Source organism: Crocuta crocuta, unplaced genomic scaffold (assembly GCF_008692635.1).
Source record: "Crocuta crocuta isolate KB4526 unplaced genomic scaffold, BGI_CrCroc_1.0 scaffold273, whole genome shotgun sequence".
Classification (NCBI taxonomy): domain Eukaryota; kingdom Metazoa; phylum Chordata; class Mammalia; order Carnivora; family Hyaenidae; genus Crocuta; species Crocuta crocuta.
Genome location: NW_027529425.1, coordinates 2,602,389 through 2,619,460, shown reverse-complemented (window position 1 = coordinate 2,619,460; position 17,072 = coordinate 2,602,389). Strand labels below are relative to the sequence as shown.

Here is a 17,072-nt window from a genome sequence, read left to right as displayed (position 1 = left end):
TAGAGCGGGGAAAACCCAGGTCAGGTGCGTCCAGCTCCAGTTGCCAACCGGCCTCGAGCCCTGTTGCTCAGCGGCTTCTCATCCGTCGGTCCCTTTAAGGGCGGGACGGGTGGGCGGAGCCTGTGGTTGCCTGGAGACCAGCCCCGGTCCTGACGCTCCGCAGTCGCCTCACCACCTCCACCTCTGCCTGGCTGCTTCCGGTCCCCCTGGAGTTCGGAGCCAGGTGAGCGGCCGCCGGTGGTCCTGCATGCTTCTGGTCGACTTGCCGGCCAGGTCCTGCTCTTCCTCCGCCAGGCGGACGCGCCCCCAGAACCTGAGCAGGTGCCGTGGGCAGAAGTTGCCAGGAACCCCAAGCTCAGAGAATGTGCCCCCGTTTTGTGTTGCCTAATGAAGGAGTGAATAGCTGGAGTTAAAGAGCCTTAAGCCAGGGGCAACAGAATATAAACAAAAGTTACTGGGAAATACGCTTCCAGGAATGAGGTTGGCCTTATTTGTAGTTCAGATTTCACTCACAGACCAGAAAGCCTATCTACAGCAAAGACTCCCTGGGCTTCACTGAGGTGTGGGCTAGAAAGAGTAATGGGATTTGAAGGAAAAGAAAAGTGAGATAGTGTTGGTGAGAGCAAAGCCTAGGGGTGTCCAGGTGATGCCATCCAAGCAGAGGGTGTGTGGGGTGCCCCCTGCAGCCCCCAGGGTGTGAGGAGGGACTAGCCCTTGCCTGCACCCCAGGACTTGTCTTTGTATATTGCTTGTTATCCTGGGATGCTTTCTTTTTATTTTTTTTAATTTTATTTTAATGTTTTATTTATTTCTAGGAGAGAGAGAGAGAGAGAGAGACAGCGTGAGCAAGGGAGGGTCAGAGAGAGAGGGAGTCACAGACTGAAACAGGCTCCAGGCTCTGAGCTGGCAGTCAGCACAGAGCCCGACGCGGGGCTCAAACCCACGAACCGCGAGATCATGACCTAAGCGAAAGTCGGACGCTTAACCGACTAAGCCACCCAGGCGCCCCTATCCTGGGATGCTTTCAATGGGGCCAGTTTGGGAGGCCATGAAAACCGTGGCCTTGGGGACCTGCCCTTCAGCTCTGTGACCTTGGGCAAACGTTACATGGCTCCTTTTCTGGCATGAGGGGCACTCAGTTTGGCATAGGGAGTAGGCAGCCCACGATTTCAAGTTCAAAAACTTGACATAATAATGGAAAGTGGCATAATAATCACAGCATCATTGATAGTGTGCTGTAGCCCACTACAGGGGTTTCTGTGCATCATTTCATGTAATTCTTACAAATGAGACCAGGCACTGTTATTTCTATTTGGTATCTGAAGCAGAAGGAGTTTAACCTGCCACACACACAGCTGGTAAGGGGTAATGTGGGACCCTGAATACAGCTTTTTTACTTTGCCTTGCAGTTATATTTATTTTTAAATATTTATTTGTTTTGGGAGAGCACAAGTGGGGGAGGGGGACAGAGGATCTGAAGCGGTCTCTGTGCTGACAGGCTGACAGCAACTAGCCTAATGGGCTTGAACTCTCAAACCGCGAGATCATGACCCAAGCTGAAGTCAGACACTCAACTGACTGAGCCACCCAGGTGCCCCTAGTTTATTTATTTTTTGAGAGAGAGAGAGGGAGAATCCCAAGCAGGCTCCCACTATCAGCACATAGCCCGATGTAGGGCTCGAACCCACAAACCTCGAGATCATGAGCCAAGCAGAAATCAAGAGTTAGACACTTAACTAATTGAGCCACCCAAGCGCCCCGCCATGTAGACGCATTAAGAGATGGACTTTCAAAATGGGAATTGGAAGCACGAAAGACCTTAAGGATTAAGTAGCCATTTTTAATGTATTGGGTTCCCTTCTTGCTGGAACAGTATTTGAAAAGAAATGGTAGGCAGTGTTACCAGTTTTAAAAAATTTTAGGAACAGGGTGACTGCATGGCTCAGTCAGTTAAGTGTCTGACTTTGGCTCAGGTCATGATCCTGTAGTTTGTGGGGTCTGTGCTGACAGCTCAGAGCCTGGAGCCTGCTTCAGATTCTGTGTCTCTGCCCCTCCCCTGCTCATGCTCTGTCTCTGTCTCAAAAATAAACAAACATTTAAAAATAAAAATAAATACAATAAATATTTTAGGAACAACCAATGCTACATTTTTATAAACTGATACTTTCGTAGTCATAATTTTTCAAGCTTTAGAAAGAGAGTGAAAATGACATTGGGTTGTAATGATAAAATTTTATTTTATTTTTTTATACATTTTTTTAAATGTTTTATTTATTTCTAGGAAAGAGAGAGAAAGAGACAGTGTGAGCAGGGGAGGGTCGGAGAGAGAGGGAGTCACAGACTCTGAAACAGGCTCCAGGCTCTGAGCTGGCAGTCAGCACAGAGCCCGACGCGGGGCTCGAACCCACAAACCGCGAGATCATGACCTAAGCAAAAGTCGGACGCTTAACCGACTAAGCCACCCAGGCGCCCCATGTAATGATAAAATTTTAGATGAAACTACAGATGAAACCTGAAAGTATGTAGAGCTACAGTTTTTCTTTTTCAGATAAAACTGATCAACACTTTGAAACAAACAGCTCCCAACCAAAGGGATCATTTGACACTTACATATATAAACTTTAGGACTTCTAAAGACGATGGTGAAAGAAAAGAAAAGAGGAGACAAAAAGGGGGAGAAGTTTGCCCGCTCTCCCTCCTCTGATAATCCAGACTTTTCCAAACAAGATGGCAGTGCCGCTAGACAAGAAATGTCCCCGGGTGCTGCCCCACCAGTGGACATACATCTCAGTGAATTGGGGCCCAAAAAAGAGTCCAAAAACGAGGACCAGCTAAATGAAGATGCCACTCAATACGAAGAGCCCATTCTCACCAAGCTCATAGTTGAAAGGTAAATTTAATGGGTTGCGTCTTCCACTTCCCCCTTTCTACTGCTTTCATGCTCTGTTCTCTCTCTCTCCACAATCTCTTATTGTGGCTTTGCCTGTCACTCCCTTAGGTGACTATAAAAATCTGTATCTTTAGCCCTGTTCTCTCTCTGGAGATTCATGTTCAAATTTTTAACTCCCTACTGGACATCGTCCACCGGACTTCAAGCCCCCTGTGTCCGAAAGCAAAGACCGCAGAACTTGAAATAAGATCTGGACTGGGGTCTGATCTGTGTGACATCAATCCCCGTCATCGAACCTTTCTGATCCTCACATTCTTCACTGGGGAAAATACACCCCATAGAAAGTTCCTCTGGATGTCGTTCTTTCTCCCCCAGCCGTTCGCTTCTCCGTTGATCCCTATTTCTGTAAGGGCACTGCCGTTTCCCTCCCTACCCAGGTTGTCGTCCTCCTTCCCTTTTATATTTCTTTTTCCTTCGTGCTTCTCTCATTAGCCTTTCCTCTATGTTTCGCCTCTTCATTCCCTCTTGCCTGGGCCATTGGACTCACTTCCTAAAGATTTCCCTGCTTCTCGGCTCTTCCCAGGACTCCTGTATGGATTTGCCTTCCTAATTGTTTACGTACATCATTCCTGGGATTAGTAACCTGTCTGTGTAACACTTTGCCCCAGAGCGTGGTAATTAAAACAAATATTACCTCACATAGTTTATGGGGGTCACGAAATTGGGAGCAGCTCAGCAGGATGGCACTGGGTTAGGATCTCTGGAGGTTCAGCCAAGATGTGAGTCTAGACTGCTGTCCTCTGAAGGCTTGGCCGGTTGCACAGTTGCTTTCTAAGGGGCTCCCTGGCATGGCGGTTGGCAGGAGGCCTCGGTTCTTCATCACACAGCAGTGTGTCCCTTGGTGTCCTCACCACCTAGCAGCTGGCTTCCCCAGAGAGAATCCAAGAGAGAGCAAAGGCGGAAGCCATGTGGCTTTTGTGACCTGCTCTCAGTCATCACCCTCTGTCACTTATTTCTTTATTTTTTTTAAAAATTGTTTTAATGTTTATTTTTGAGAGAGAGAGAAAGAGAGACAGAGTGCAAGCCATGCAAGGGCAGAGAGAAGGAGACACAGAATCAGAAGTAGGCTCCAGGCTCTGAGCCATCAGCATAGAGCCTGATGTGGGGCTCGAACTCACAAACCTCAAGATCAGGACCTGAGCTGAAGTTTAACCGACTGAGCTACCCAGGCGCCTGTACCCTCCATCATTTCTGCAGTACCCTAGTGGTCTCACAGGTCAGCCCTCTTCAGTGTGAGAGAGGATTCCACAAGGTGTGGCTGCTTGGGCATGAGTATCTTTGGGGGCCATTTTGAGGCTAGCTACCACACTCTTGAAAACTTTTGATTTCTTTCCATTGTCTACAGAATAAAACCCCTTAGCCCGATGCTCAGACCCCAGCCTGCCTCTCTGCTCTTAAACTCAAGAGCCCAGTTAGATGTTCCCCCACAATCCCATTTTTAAATCTTTGCTTGCAAAGATGGGTTTCTTTGCTGGAGTGTTTACCTGGTTTCTGAATGACCAAATCCCAACCTACGCTTCTGGTCCAAATCTTTTCCATCAATTCTTCCCAGTAGGAAGTAATTTTTCTCAAAACTTCTTTTATCATGCTTATCACTTTCTATCATACATTACTATGTACATAGTATGCACTACTTTCTATTACATACTTATGTAATATGTATGAATTACCATGATTTGTTTCCAAGTCTCAACTTCTCTACCAAGTGGAAAATTCTGTCCTACCACAGACACAGCCAGAGTATCAAACACCAGACCTTAGGCAGAGGGCGTGCTCAGTCAAGATCTATGGTTTAAATGATACCCGTGGCCATTTTTCTTTTCATTTCTTTTTATTTTTTTCTAAATATTTATTGATTTTGAGGAGAGCGCAAGCGGGGGAGGGGCAGAGAGAGGGGAACAGAAGATCCAAAGCGGGCTCTGCGCTGACAGGCTAACAGCAGAGAGCCCGACGTGGGGCTCGAACTCAAGAACCGTGAGATCATGACCTGAGCCGAAGTCGGTCGCTCAATCAACTGAGCCACCCAGGTGCCCCATCTTTTCATTTCTTAATCAATGTATGGTTACACCTAATGTCATGTTAGTTTCAGGTGTACAACATAGTGATTCAGCAAGCTTCTATGTTACCTCTGGCCACCACAAGTATAGCTGCCATCTCTTGTCACACAACACGACTGCAATACCATTGACTCCATTCCCTATGCTGTACCCTTTATTCCCCGGGACTTACTCCATAACTGGAAGCCTGCCTCTCTGTCTCCCCTTCATCATTTGGCCCATCCCCCCACCCCCTTCTGCTCTGGCAGCCATCAGCTCTCTGTATTTATGGGTCTGTTTTGCTTTTTGTTTGTTTTTCAGATTCCACATCTAAGTGAAATTGTATATTTGTCTTTCTCTGACTTATTTCATGTATGATTCTCTCTAGGTCCATCCATAGTGTTGCAAAAGGCAAGATATTATACCCTTTTATAGCTGAGTAATATCCCATCAAGTATACATACCACATCTTCTTTCTCTGTTCATCTATGGATGGACACTTGGGTTGCTTCCAGATCTTGGCTATTGTAAATAATGCGACAAACAGGGGTGCATTTATCTTTTTGAATTAATGTTTTCGTTTTCTTTGGGCAAATATCTGGTGGTGGGATTACTGGATCCTATGATTTTTCTATTTTTAATTTTTTGAGATACCTTCATATGGTTTTCCAGAGAAGCTGTACCAATTTACATTCCCACCAACAGTGCATGAGGGTTCCCTTTTCTCCACATCCTCGCCAGCACTTACTTCTTGCCTTTTTGAGTCTAGCCATTCTGGCAGGTGTAAGGTCAAATCTCATTATGGTTTTGATTTGCATTTCCCTTATGGTGAGTGATGTTGAGCATCTTATCATGTGTCTGTTGGCCCTTGGTCTATCTTCTTTGGGAAAATGTGTATTTTGGTCCTCTGCCCATTTTTTAATTGGATCATTTGTATCTTTGGTGTTGAGTTGTATAAGTTCTTTATATATTTTATACATTAACCCCTTATTGGATATATCCTTTGGACTCTCTTTTCTTCTTTGTATATTCTTGCCTCCTTTGTGGTAGAGTAACTGACCATGTAAGTGTGGCTTTACTGGGCTGTCTGTCCCATTCCATTGATCTGTACATCTGTTCTTGTGCCAGTACCATTCTCTTTTGTTTACCACAGCTTTATAGTAGATCTTGAAATCTGGGTTGTGATACCTCCAGCTTTATTTCTCTTTTTCAAGATAGCTTTGGCTATTCAGAGGCTTTTGTGGTTCCACACAAATCTTAGTATCATTTGTTCTCATCCTGTGAAACATGTTGTTGGCATTCCGATAGTGATTACACTGAATCTGAGGATTGCTTTGGGTAGTATGGGCATTTTATTTTATTTTATTTTTTAATATTTTATTTATTTTTGAGCGAGAGATAGAGACAGCATGAGTAGCGGAGGGTCAGAGAGAGAGAGGGAGACACAGAATCTGAAGCAGCTCCAGGCTCTGAGCTGTCAGCACAGAGCCCGACGCGGGGCTCGAACCCACGAACTATGAGATCATGACCTTAGCCAAAGTCGGACGCTCAACTGACTGAGCCACCCAGGCGCCCCAGTATGGGCATTTTAATGATATTAATTCTTAATCCACGAGCATGGAACATCTTTCCAATTGTTTATGTTGACTTCCATTTCTTTCATCTGTGTTCTATAGTTTTCAGAGCACAGGTCTTTCAGCACCTTGGTTAAATTTGTTCCTAGGTATTTTTATTGTTTTTGGTGCAATTGTAAATGGAATTGTTTTCTCAATTTCCCTTTCTGCTAGTATTTTATTAGTGTATCAATTAGGGTATTCTAGTATATTTCTGTATTAGTGTGTAGAAGGGCAACCGAGGGGCCCCTGGATGGCTCAGTCGGTGAAGTGTCTGATACTTGATTTTGGCTCAGGTCACAATCCCAGGGTTGTGGAATTGAGCTCTCCACGCTGAGCATGGAGGCTGCTTCGGATTCTCTCTCCCTCTCCCTTTCTCCCTCTCCCCTGCTCCCATTCTCTCTCTCTCTCAAAATAAATAAAAATAAACAAAAAATATTTTTAAAAATTATCGTAAAATACACGTAACATAGAACTTCCTGTTTTAACCATTTTAAGTGTACGATTTAGGGGCACTAAGTACATTCTTCCTGTTGTGCCACCATCACCACTATCAATTTCCAGAACTGTTTCCTCCTCCCAGACTGAAACTGCCCAGAATAACTGTCACCGTCCATCTCTGCCCCTTTTCACTATTTCCTCCTGGCTGTTGGCTCTCCCCACAATCTCTTCTCCACACAGTGGCCATCCAGGAGCTCTTTTTATGCCATAAATCTGATGTTGGCCAACTCCCCTCTTAGAGCCCTCTCCTGTCTCCTCTCCTCTTCCTCTCTTCTTCCTCTCTCCCTCCTCTCTCCCGCCTGTGCTCCAGCTGGGGTGCCCTTCTTTCTGTTGGCTGAACTCAAGCTATCGGCTCCTTCCTGCCACAGGACCTTTGCACTTGTGGTTCCCTCTGCCCATCATCCTTTTCCCAGAGTTCTTCTTAGGGCTATTTGTTCATGACCTGCATGTCTCAGTACAACTCCCGTGTCCTCTGAGAGGCCACTGCCCTGACCGCCTGTACCCAGCAGCCCCCTACTTATTCTCACCTGCATTCCCCAATCACACCTTTCACAAAAATTGAACATGATCTGGAGTCATCTTGTTTGTTTCCTCTTTGCTGCCTGTCTCTCCTCAATGAACTAAGATCACTCGAGGGCAGGAACTTTCCAGTCTTGTTCATGGAGAAAGTTTGTTGAGTGAACGAACATGAAATATTGCTGTACTTCTTCATTGATGTTAATTATGATTTTAACCCACCGTCGCTTAGGGTTGCTCAGCCATTCAGTACCTTAAGCTTTATTTCTTTGCAGCTATGAAGGGGAAAAAGTCCGTGGACTGTATGAGGGAGAAGGCTTTGCAGTCTTTCAAGGAGGCTGTACCTACCACGTGAGTTACACGTTTTGGGAGTGGGCAGGGAGGAAGGCGAGAATGTTCGGGGAGAGTCTGAGATTTACATTTCCGGAAAAGTCCATCGAGTCTTCAAAAGAAATTAGAAGTACTCAACGCTGATTTGACTTTGAACCCCAATTACGTATTTTTTAAAAATTTTTAGTGTTTTTTATTTATTTTTGAGAGAGAGAGAGAGATAGCATGAGCAGGGAGAAAGGTCAGAGAGAGAGGGAGACACAGAATCTCAAGAGTCTCCAGGCTCTGAGGGGACTGTCAGCACAGAGCCCAACGTGGGGCTCGAACCCACAAACCGTGAGATCATGACCTGAGCTGAAGTCTGATGCTTAACCGACTGGGCCACCCAGGCACCCCCCTCCCCCCCACCCCGCCCAATTACCTATTTTAAGGTAAAACCATGGCTTCATACCACAGGAGTCATCATTTTAGATTGTTTTCTTTTCCTGACTTTAAAAAAAAAATGTTTATTTTTGAGAGAGAGAGACAGACCATGAGCAGGGGAGGGGCAGAGAGAGAGAGGGAGACATAGAGTCCGAAGCAGGTCAGCACAGAGATGTCAGCACAGAGCCTGATGCAGGGTGCAAACTCACAAACCACGAGATCATGACCTGAGCCGAAGTCGGATGCTTATGCTTAACCGACTGCCGCAACTTTTCCTGATTTTCATTTATTGTGCAAAAAGGTGCCCTTCTTTTCCTGATTTTCATTTATTGTGCAAACAACCTGAAGGTGACTGGAGCAAAAAGCGAAGAGTAAAATCCCAGTGTTGTCATCCATTTGCCTTAAACGTTTTGGACACTCTATGTCCCTTTTATTCCTTGAATGGATGCGTCAGCATTTACATGGGCCTATTGATTTTGCAGATAACATCTTGAAACTTTTTCACTTATGAATCCTTTGCTGTATTGCTGCAGGCTTTTCATAACTTAAATATTTTGTGGTAAAATATACATAAAATGTACCATTTTAACCACTTTTAAGCATGCAGTTCAGGGACATTAAGCACATAATCCTCCCCACCCTCCACCTCCGGAAACTTTCACCCTCCCAAACTGAGACTCTGTCTCCAGTTAAACACCATCCACCCCCATTTCTTCCTCCACAATGTTTAAAATATTGCATAGCTTCCTGATTTACTATTCATGACCACATAATTATTAGATCACTTTTGTGGCGGTATTTGTCCGTCATTAGCAATGGCGCAGTGGATCATTCAGATTATCAAAGAAACGTGTGCTTTTAATAAGAACAAGTCTTTGTGGTTGGGGTCATAGAGCATGGGTCTCAGTCCCCTGTTTTTTTTTTCCTGCTAAACATACAACATGTTCTTATTCTCACGTCATGTCATCTCTTAAAAACGCCATTAGTGTGCCTGGATAATAGTCACAGATGTGGCTGTCCCATCTTGTGTGGAATAAGCTGCTGGCGTTCATGGTGGTCAGAGTCTCCTTTCACCAATCATGGCACTAAGTGCAACGCTGCTGTGTGAATAGGGCTGAGCATGGAGCCTGCTTGAGATTCTCTCTCTCTCCCTCTCTCTCTCTCTCTCTCTCTCTCCCCCTGTCCCTCTCCCTCTCCCTCCCTCCCTCCCTCCCACTCCTCCCTTCCTGGCCTCTCTCCCAGACTTGCCTTTCCTGCTCACTCTCAAATTAAAAAATAGGGGTGCCTGGGTGGCTCAGTCAGTTGGGCGTACAGCTTTGGCTCGGGTCATGATCTCACTGTTCTTGGGTTCGAGCCCTGCATCGGGCTCTGTGCTGACAGCCCAGAGCCTGGAGCCTGCTTCAGATTTTGTGTCTCTCTTTTTATGTGCCCCTCCAAAATAAATAAACATTAAAAAAAATTTTTAATAAAATAAAAAATCAACCAGCGAAACAGGATTACACAGGATCAACCCCTCCTGGGCTGCTGAGGACACAGTATCAGTTCCTACTACTACAGGGGGCCTTGTCTCGGTCCTTGCATCCACAGTGACCCAGTAGCTCAAACCTGGCCCGTGGCCTTGCCCTAACGATTGATGTGGGGCAAATACCCCTCCATTTCTGGGTTCTCCTCTCCACCCAATGCCTGCTGCTTGCTGTGTAAGCTTTCCATAGTTTCCTCAGACTCCACTTATTTTGATTAAAAATAATCATCTCCTGGGTGGCTCAGTCAGTTAACACAACGTTGTTGTGACTGTAATTGATTCCATAATACAAACGACAGCCAGCCCGGGGTTGGAAAGCCCCTGGCTGCCCCAAGGTTTCCCTCGATGGCAGCCTGTCTGTTGTAAGCCCAGGCTAAGCTGGATGGACCCATGCTCACCCGTGAGTTAGGGCCGTGGTTATCCACGTGCGGTGCTGGGGACCAGCAGCATCACCTGGAAATTATTTCAAAATGCTTATCCTTGGGCTCCAGCCCAGACCTACTGATGAATGAGAGTCTCTGGGGTGGGCCTGGCAGATCTGGGTTTTCACAATCCCCAGGTGGCTCTGAAGCATGGAAGAGCCTGAGGACCACTGAATTACCTGTTCTCCCCTTTCCCCACTGACTCTCACAAGGTGATTCTAATGAACAACTAGAAGTACTCTTTTTTCCCCCCTAAGTTTGTTTATTTACTTATTTTGAGAGACACAGAAAAAGAGTGTGCACGAGCTGGGGAGGGGCAGAGAGAGAGAATCCCAGGCAGGTTCCATGCTATCAGCATAGAGCCGGACATAAGGCTTGATCCCACAATCCATGAGATCATGATCTGAGCTGAGATCAAGAGTCAGACTGAGCCACCCCAGAGGCCCAAACTGGAAGTCCTTTTCACCCTTGTTTTCTCTGATTGCATTTAGACATTCAGGCATGCTAAGTTTTCAGTGACTTGCTCCTATATGTTAACAGCAGACACTACATATAAATGGCCCATACGGACAATTGTGTATTGTCCACATAGAGGAATATGTCCGGGTGCCCAGGCACACCCCTACCAATAATTCCCAGTAAGCAGAAAACAGACAGCATGACATTTACAAATGGGGTAGTTTCTAACATCCAGATAATGGTTTTAACCAGCTCTATCTAGCTTAAATAATTTTTTTTTAATATTTTTATTTATTTCTAGGAGAGAGAGAGAGACAGCGTGAGCAGGGGAGGGTCAGAGAGAGAGGGAGACACAGACTCTGAAATAGGCTCCAGGCTCCGAGCTGGCAGTCAGCACAGAGCCCAACGCGGGGCTCGAACCCACGAACCGCGAGATCATGACCTGAGCGAAAGTCGGACGCTTAACCAACTAAGCCACCCAGGCGCCCCTCTAGCTTAAATAATTTTTAAAAATCCTTAAACTTTTAAGTGCAAAACCAAAAGTACATGAATTCTTTTGAACTATGGAACTTTTACACAGCTGAATCAGGAGAGGAAAACACAGCTGAACTTACAACTCACGTTTAAGCATTGCACAGGACTGCTTGGTGTACGTTTTGGGGAATTTGGACAGGGAATTCATGCAGATGAAAGTGGGATGGGGACGCCTGGGTGGCTCAGTCGGTTAAGCATCTGACTTCGGCACAGGTCGTGATCTCATAGTTTGTAAGTTCAAGCCTTGCATCAGGCTCTGTGTTGACAGCTCAGAGCCTGGAGCCTGCTTCAGATTCTATCTTCTCTCTCTGCCCCTTCCCCACCCTCTCAAAAAAACAAAAACAAAAACAAAAACAGTGGGATAAGGCTCTGTTCTGAGAACTAAAACCACAGTGGCAACTGGGGTATAAAATCAATGAATGGTCCTAAGGGTTTGCTGTTGTTCTGTTTTAAAGGGGATGTTTTCAGAAGGACTCATGCATGGACAAGGGACTTATGTTTGGGCCGATGGACTGAAATACGAGGTAAAGCATTCCAGATGTTATAGTTTTACACTGTAATTAATACAATGTAATGGTCAGCTTCCCACAATTAAACATACTACTTTCATAAGAGTAATTCAGCTCATGGGTTTAAAAAAGTCCACAGAACTGGGGCGCCTGGGTGGCTGAGGAGGTTAAGCGTCCAACTCTTGATTTCAGCTCAGGTCATGATCTCACCATTCGTGAGATTGAGCCCTGAGTTGGGCTCTTCACTGACGGCTCAGAGCCTGCTTGGGATTGTCTCTCCCTCTCTCTCTGCCCCTCTCTAACTCTCTCTCTCTCTCAAAATAAATAGATAAACTAAAAAAATAAAAAAAGTCCACAGAACCAAAGAATACAGGTGAAAAGTAACGTGTTAGCTGCACAGGACCCTCTGNTTTCCATGTTTTGGCTATTGTGGAGAGTGCTGCTATGAACATTGGGGTACATGTGCTCCTATGCATCAGCATTTCTGTATCCCTTGGGTAAATTCCTAGCAGTGCTATTGCTGGGTCCTAGGGGAGTTCTGTTGTTAGTTTCCTGAGGAACCTCCACACTGTTTTCCAGAGGGGCTGTACCAGTTTACATTCCCACCAACAGTGTAGGAGGGTGCCCGTTTCTCCACATCCTCGCCAGCATCTAGAGTCCTCCGATTTGCTCATTTTAGCCACTCTGACTGGCGTGAGGTGGTATCTCAGTGTGGTTTTGATTTGTATTTTCCTGATGAGGAGGGATGCTGAGCATCTAGATGTCTTCTGTGCGTGTACTGCACCCCGGCATTTATTTGGCCTCTCTTACTCTTTACAAACACAAATACAGTTTATTATACCCTTTCTTCTGTCCCTTTATTTTTTGGAGATCACACCATAGCCATTCATCCAGATCCACCTATTTTTACTGGCTGCTTTTATTCCGTTATGTGGGTTTCACTTCATCTATCTTGCTGGTTTAAAGGGAAATATGTATTTTTAACTCAATTGCTAGAAAGCTATTCTAAAAATCACAATTGCAGGGTTGCTAGTGACGGTGTTTATAAGTTGTGACGAAGATATTTAAAACCTACGCACATAAGGCTCATATTCAAATCACAGCCAGGTGAGGGAAGCAGAGACAAGGGCCGGCCAGGTGGGCGCTCATGGGGGCTGGACAGTGGGAGACAAGCCGCAGAGGTGCAGGGCGGCCTGAGGATCTGGTGGTTTGGGGCCAGTCCTTCCGGGGACACTCTTCCCCCACATTACTGTGGCTTCTAGCCTGTGGCCCTCGGTTTATCATCTCTGGAAGCTCACAGGTGGGAGTGCTCATAGGCAAAGACGCTTCCACACCAGCCTAGGCAGGAGGGTTTACGGGCAGGATTTGGGCTGTCACAGAAGTGTCTTCAGGAAGGCCAGCTGCCTCGTGGGATCAGGCAGCCACGCTGCCCTGTCCTCTTCTCTCCGTTGGCTGGCTGCCTCCGGCCAGTTCTCCTTCCTGAGAGAATCCGATGGCTCAGGGCTGCAGCCATGGACCTGTGTCCTGCCACTCAGCCAGCATCCTGGCCCCGAGCAAAGCAGATTCTCTGGAAGGCACCCTCAGGGCAGATGGTTGGTTGTGTCTGTGGAATATTTTGATGAACCACAGGCAGAAAGAAGGGTTGCCATCAGTTGATCACCAAGCCGGGCTGATCACCAGAGTCCCCTGGAGAGAACACTAGAACCCAGGGCATTAAGCCTCCTTCGAGGTGGGTTCCAAGGCTAAAGTTCCTGAGGCCGGGATCGCCCACCACTGTTCCATGTCACCTGTCACCTGTTTGCTTCCTGGAGCCTTGTCTACACACAGCCTCCAGCTGGTTTATGCCGCCGGCACTTCTGCCCAGGAGAGGGGAGGTGAGACAGATTGGGACATGTAGGGAAGGAAGGAGGAGTGTGGAAGCTGGGGGAGGGGGCTGGGTACGCCACTGTTTCCGTGGAGGAGAGACAGGAATAGTATCCAGTAGTCAAGGAGGCATCTCAAGCCACCCACAGGATGAGGGGTCTCTCCACTGCCTTCCTTCTCTCACTCTTGGGGCCATTTTGCCCTAGGGGGAGTTTGTGAAGAACATCCCCATGAACCATGGCATGTACACATGGCCGGATGGCAGCACCTATGAAGGAGAAGTGATCCACGGCGTGAGGCAGGGATGTGGTATGTTCAAATGTGGCACGCACCCCGTGTCCTACATTGGCCACTGGTGTCACGGCAAGAGACACGGGAAGGTGAGCAAGGCAGCCACGATACTGCCGTCCGTAGATAGGACGAACAGACACAGAGGTGTGGGAGGTGGGGGGTGGGGTGCTCTCACACAAGTATGTTCACCTCTTGTTTATTGACATGAAATCCACATCACCCAAAACCCACCATGTTAGAGTCTGCAATTCAGTGGCATTTAGCGCATTCACAGTGTTGCAACACCACCACCTCTGTCTGGTGCCAGAACATTTTCATCAGCCCTCCAAAATAAAGCCCTGTACCCACTGGGCAGTTATTTCCCACCCAGAACCCCCTGGGGACCACCGACCTGCTTTCTGTCTCTATGGGTTTACCTTCTCTGGATGTTTGAAATGAATGGAACCCTATATCACGTGGCCTTTTGGGCTTCTTTCATTCAGCAACATGTTTTTGAGATCCACCCATGTTGTAGGTACTTAATTCTTTTTTATGGCTGACTAATATTCCACTATGTGGATGGACCGCATGTTGTTTATCTGTTTGTCCATTAACAGGCATTTGGGTTCTTTCCATCTTTTGGCCTCTGTGAACAGCACCACCATGAACATGGGTGTAAGGATTTATTTGGGTACTTGTCTACAGTTCTCTGGCGTACAAGCCTAGGGGTTGAATATGGTAACTCGATGTTTAACATTCTGAGGAACCTCCCAGATGTTTTCCACAGCAGCTGGCCCCGTTTATGTTCTCACCAGTAACGCAGGTGACACTTTGAAGCAAGGTTGCTGTTTCTGGCACCATCGCTTCACTTTTGTATCGGATGATAAAATACCGCAGCAGTGTTTTTGGAAAATGTTATAAGAAAAGAAACAGTCTCCCATTATAATCATCACTCTATTCAGATTTAGACAATCTGTCCATTGTCTTCCTTTCCCTTCCGTCTTTCAGCTCATAGTGGATTCAGACTGGGGGTGGTGGTGGCTTCTAGGCAACGGCCCCTGGATGGGTGCACGAAGGAACAAGCCAGCTTTGATAGTGGGGAAGAAGATAGAAAAATCACACACACACACACACACACACACACACACACACAGATAAACCACTGAATAAAGAAGCAATCTGAGGCCATTCAGTGCAGGTCCACAATGTATGGTGGCTCATGCCATTCCTCAGAGGAGTCACCGAAGAAAAGTTATGCCATGTTCACTTAAACTAGGAGGCAAGGTTATGCCATGTTCACTTACACTAGGAGCTGAATAAATAAGGTGATAAATGGGTGAGACGAAAAAGGTTTGGGTGCATAATAGGGACTGGCCTTCAGTTACACAGAAGGTGCTACCACTCAGTTTAGGCAACAGCACAACAGACTGTTCAGATACTAACTTGACTCACGGTTACCGAATATAGTGATTAGACTGACCATAATGGACATAGTCATTCCATGCCCTAATGTGACACCTCATTATCAAGGGGCCATCGGTTGGTGACATCTCATTCATACTTGGTGGATACTTCACCATTTTCTCCATCACAAGACAGAAACCTACCACGGATTAAATGTCTTGCCTACTTAGCACATTGACTTCCGCATAGTTCGGACTCCTTTAATTTATGTATACTTTTTATCTTTACCTTTAATAAACATTTGCTGTATGAGGCTGGCTTTGTTAAAATGATATTATTTGTTTTAGGGCTCTGTTTATTACAATCAAGAGGGTACCTCTTGGTACGAGGGGGACTGGGTGTACAACATCAAAAGCGGCTGGGGAATCAGATGGTAGGTGTCACCGCGGCTGCTCGGGGTAGGGGGTGTGTGTGAGGGGAAGTGGGCGTGGGTGCAAATAATTTTCACTTAGGTCGCTTAAAGATGAGGTGCAGAGGGGCACCTGGGTGGCTCGGTCGATTAAGCATCTGACTCTTTTTTTAAAATTTTTATTTAATTTATTTTTTAAATTTACATCCAAGTTAGTTAGCATATGGTGCAACAATGATTTCAGGAGTAGATGCCTTAATGCACCTCACCCATTTAGCCCGTCCCCCCTCCCACAGCCTCTCCAGCAACCCTCTGTGTGTTCTCTGTATTTAAGATTCTCTTAGGTTTTTGTCCCCCTCCCTGTTTTTATATTATTTTTGCTTCACTTCCCTTATGTTCATCTGTTCTGTTTCTTGAAGTCCTCATATGAGTGAAGTCCTATGACATTTGTCTTTCTCTGAATGACTAATTGTGCTTAGCAGCATCCGACTCTTGATTTTGGCTCAGGTCATGATCTTGCGGTTCATGAGTTAAAGTCCCGAGTTGGGCTCTGCACTGACAGTGTGGAGCTTGCTTGGGATTCTCTCTCCCTCTCCCTCTCTGCCCCTCCCTGCTCATTCTCTCTCCCTCTCTCCCTGCCCCTCCCTATTTGTTCTCTCTCTCTCTCTCTCTCTCTCTCAAAATAAAAAAATAAACTTTGGGAAAAAAAGAGAAGGTGCAGAAATTTCGGAGAACACATATTCTATCTAAGCAGGGTGGAATATTTATTTATTTCTTAAAATTAAAAAACATTTTATTTATATCTGAGAGAGAGAACTAAACTCCCCTGCTCACAATCTGTCTCTCAAAAATAAATAAACATCTAAAAAAATGCAAAAGAAAGTCTTCTTAAAGATAATGTTGTATATAAAGTAACTGATTGTTTTTAATTTTTTTGGTCCCAGTTACAAGTCTGGAAACATATATGAAGGGCAGTGGGAAAACAACATGCGCCACGGGGAAGGCAGGATGAGGTGGCTGACGGCGAATGAAGAGTACACGGGCCAGTGGGAGAAGGGCATCCAGGTACAGCGCCCGAGGGTGTTCCCCGAACCCAGACAGGGACACTGCTGACCTCGGCACAGCCGTCACTTGGGATGTGGTCCGGTAACCGAAACTTCAGCACCGCTAAATTTAGAAATCCGAAGTACGATTTGCTGGTCCAAACCATCTTTTTTTAGTGCCATTTTATTATTTAGGTTTCTCTAAAGTTCTTACACACAAGTGAGCAAAAAATCTTTTTTAATATTTATTTTGAGAAAGAGAGTGCCA

The 17,072-nt window shown here is 46.0% G+C and overlaps 1 protein-coding gene across 1 annotated transcript in view; it reads left to right on the top strand.

The window, feature by feature from the left end:
• Nucleotides 1-146: 146 nt before the first annotated feature.
• The window catches only part of LOC144227069 (radial spoke head 10 homolog B-like), a 56,314-nt gene continuing 39,388 nt past the window's right edge, over nucleotides 147-17,072 (top strand). Inside the window, exons 1-7 of the mRNA XM_077758579.1 lie at nucleotides 147-223; nucleotides 2,549-2,890; nucleotides 7,892-7,967; nucleotides 11,762-11,830; nucleotides 13,885-14,058; nucleotides 15,700-15,785; nucleotides 16,706-16,826. Of these exons, the coding sequence (XP_077614705.1) occupies nucleotides 2,640-2,890; nucleotides 7,892-7,967; nucleotides 11,762-11,830; nucleotides 13,885-14,058; nucleotides 15,700-15,785; nucleotides 16,706-16,826 (777 nt within the window). The 5' untranslated portion in view covers nucleotides 147-223; nucleotides 2,549-2,639. The remainder of the gene's footprint in view (nucleotides 224-2,548; nucleotides 2,891-7,891; nucleotides 7,968-11,761; nucleotides 11,831-13,884; nucleotides 14,059-15,699; nucleotides 15,786-16,705; nucleotides 16,827-17,072) is intronic.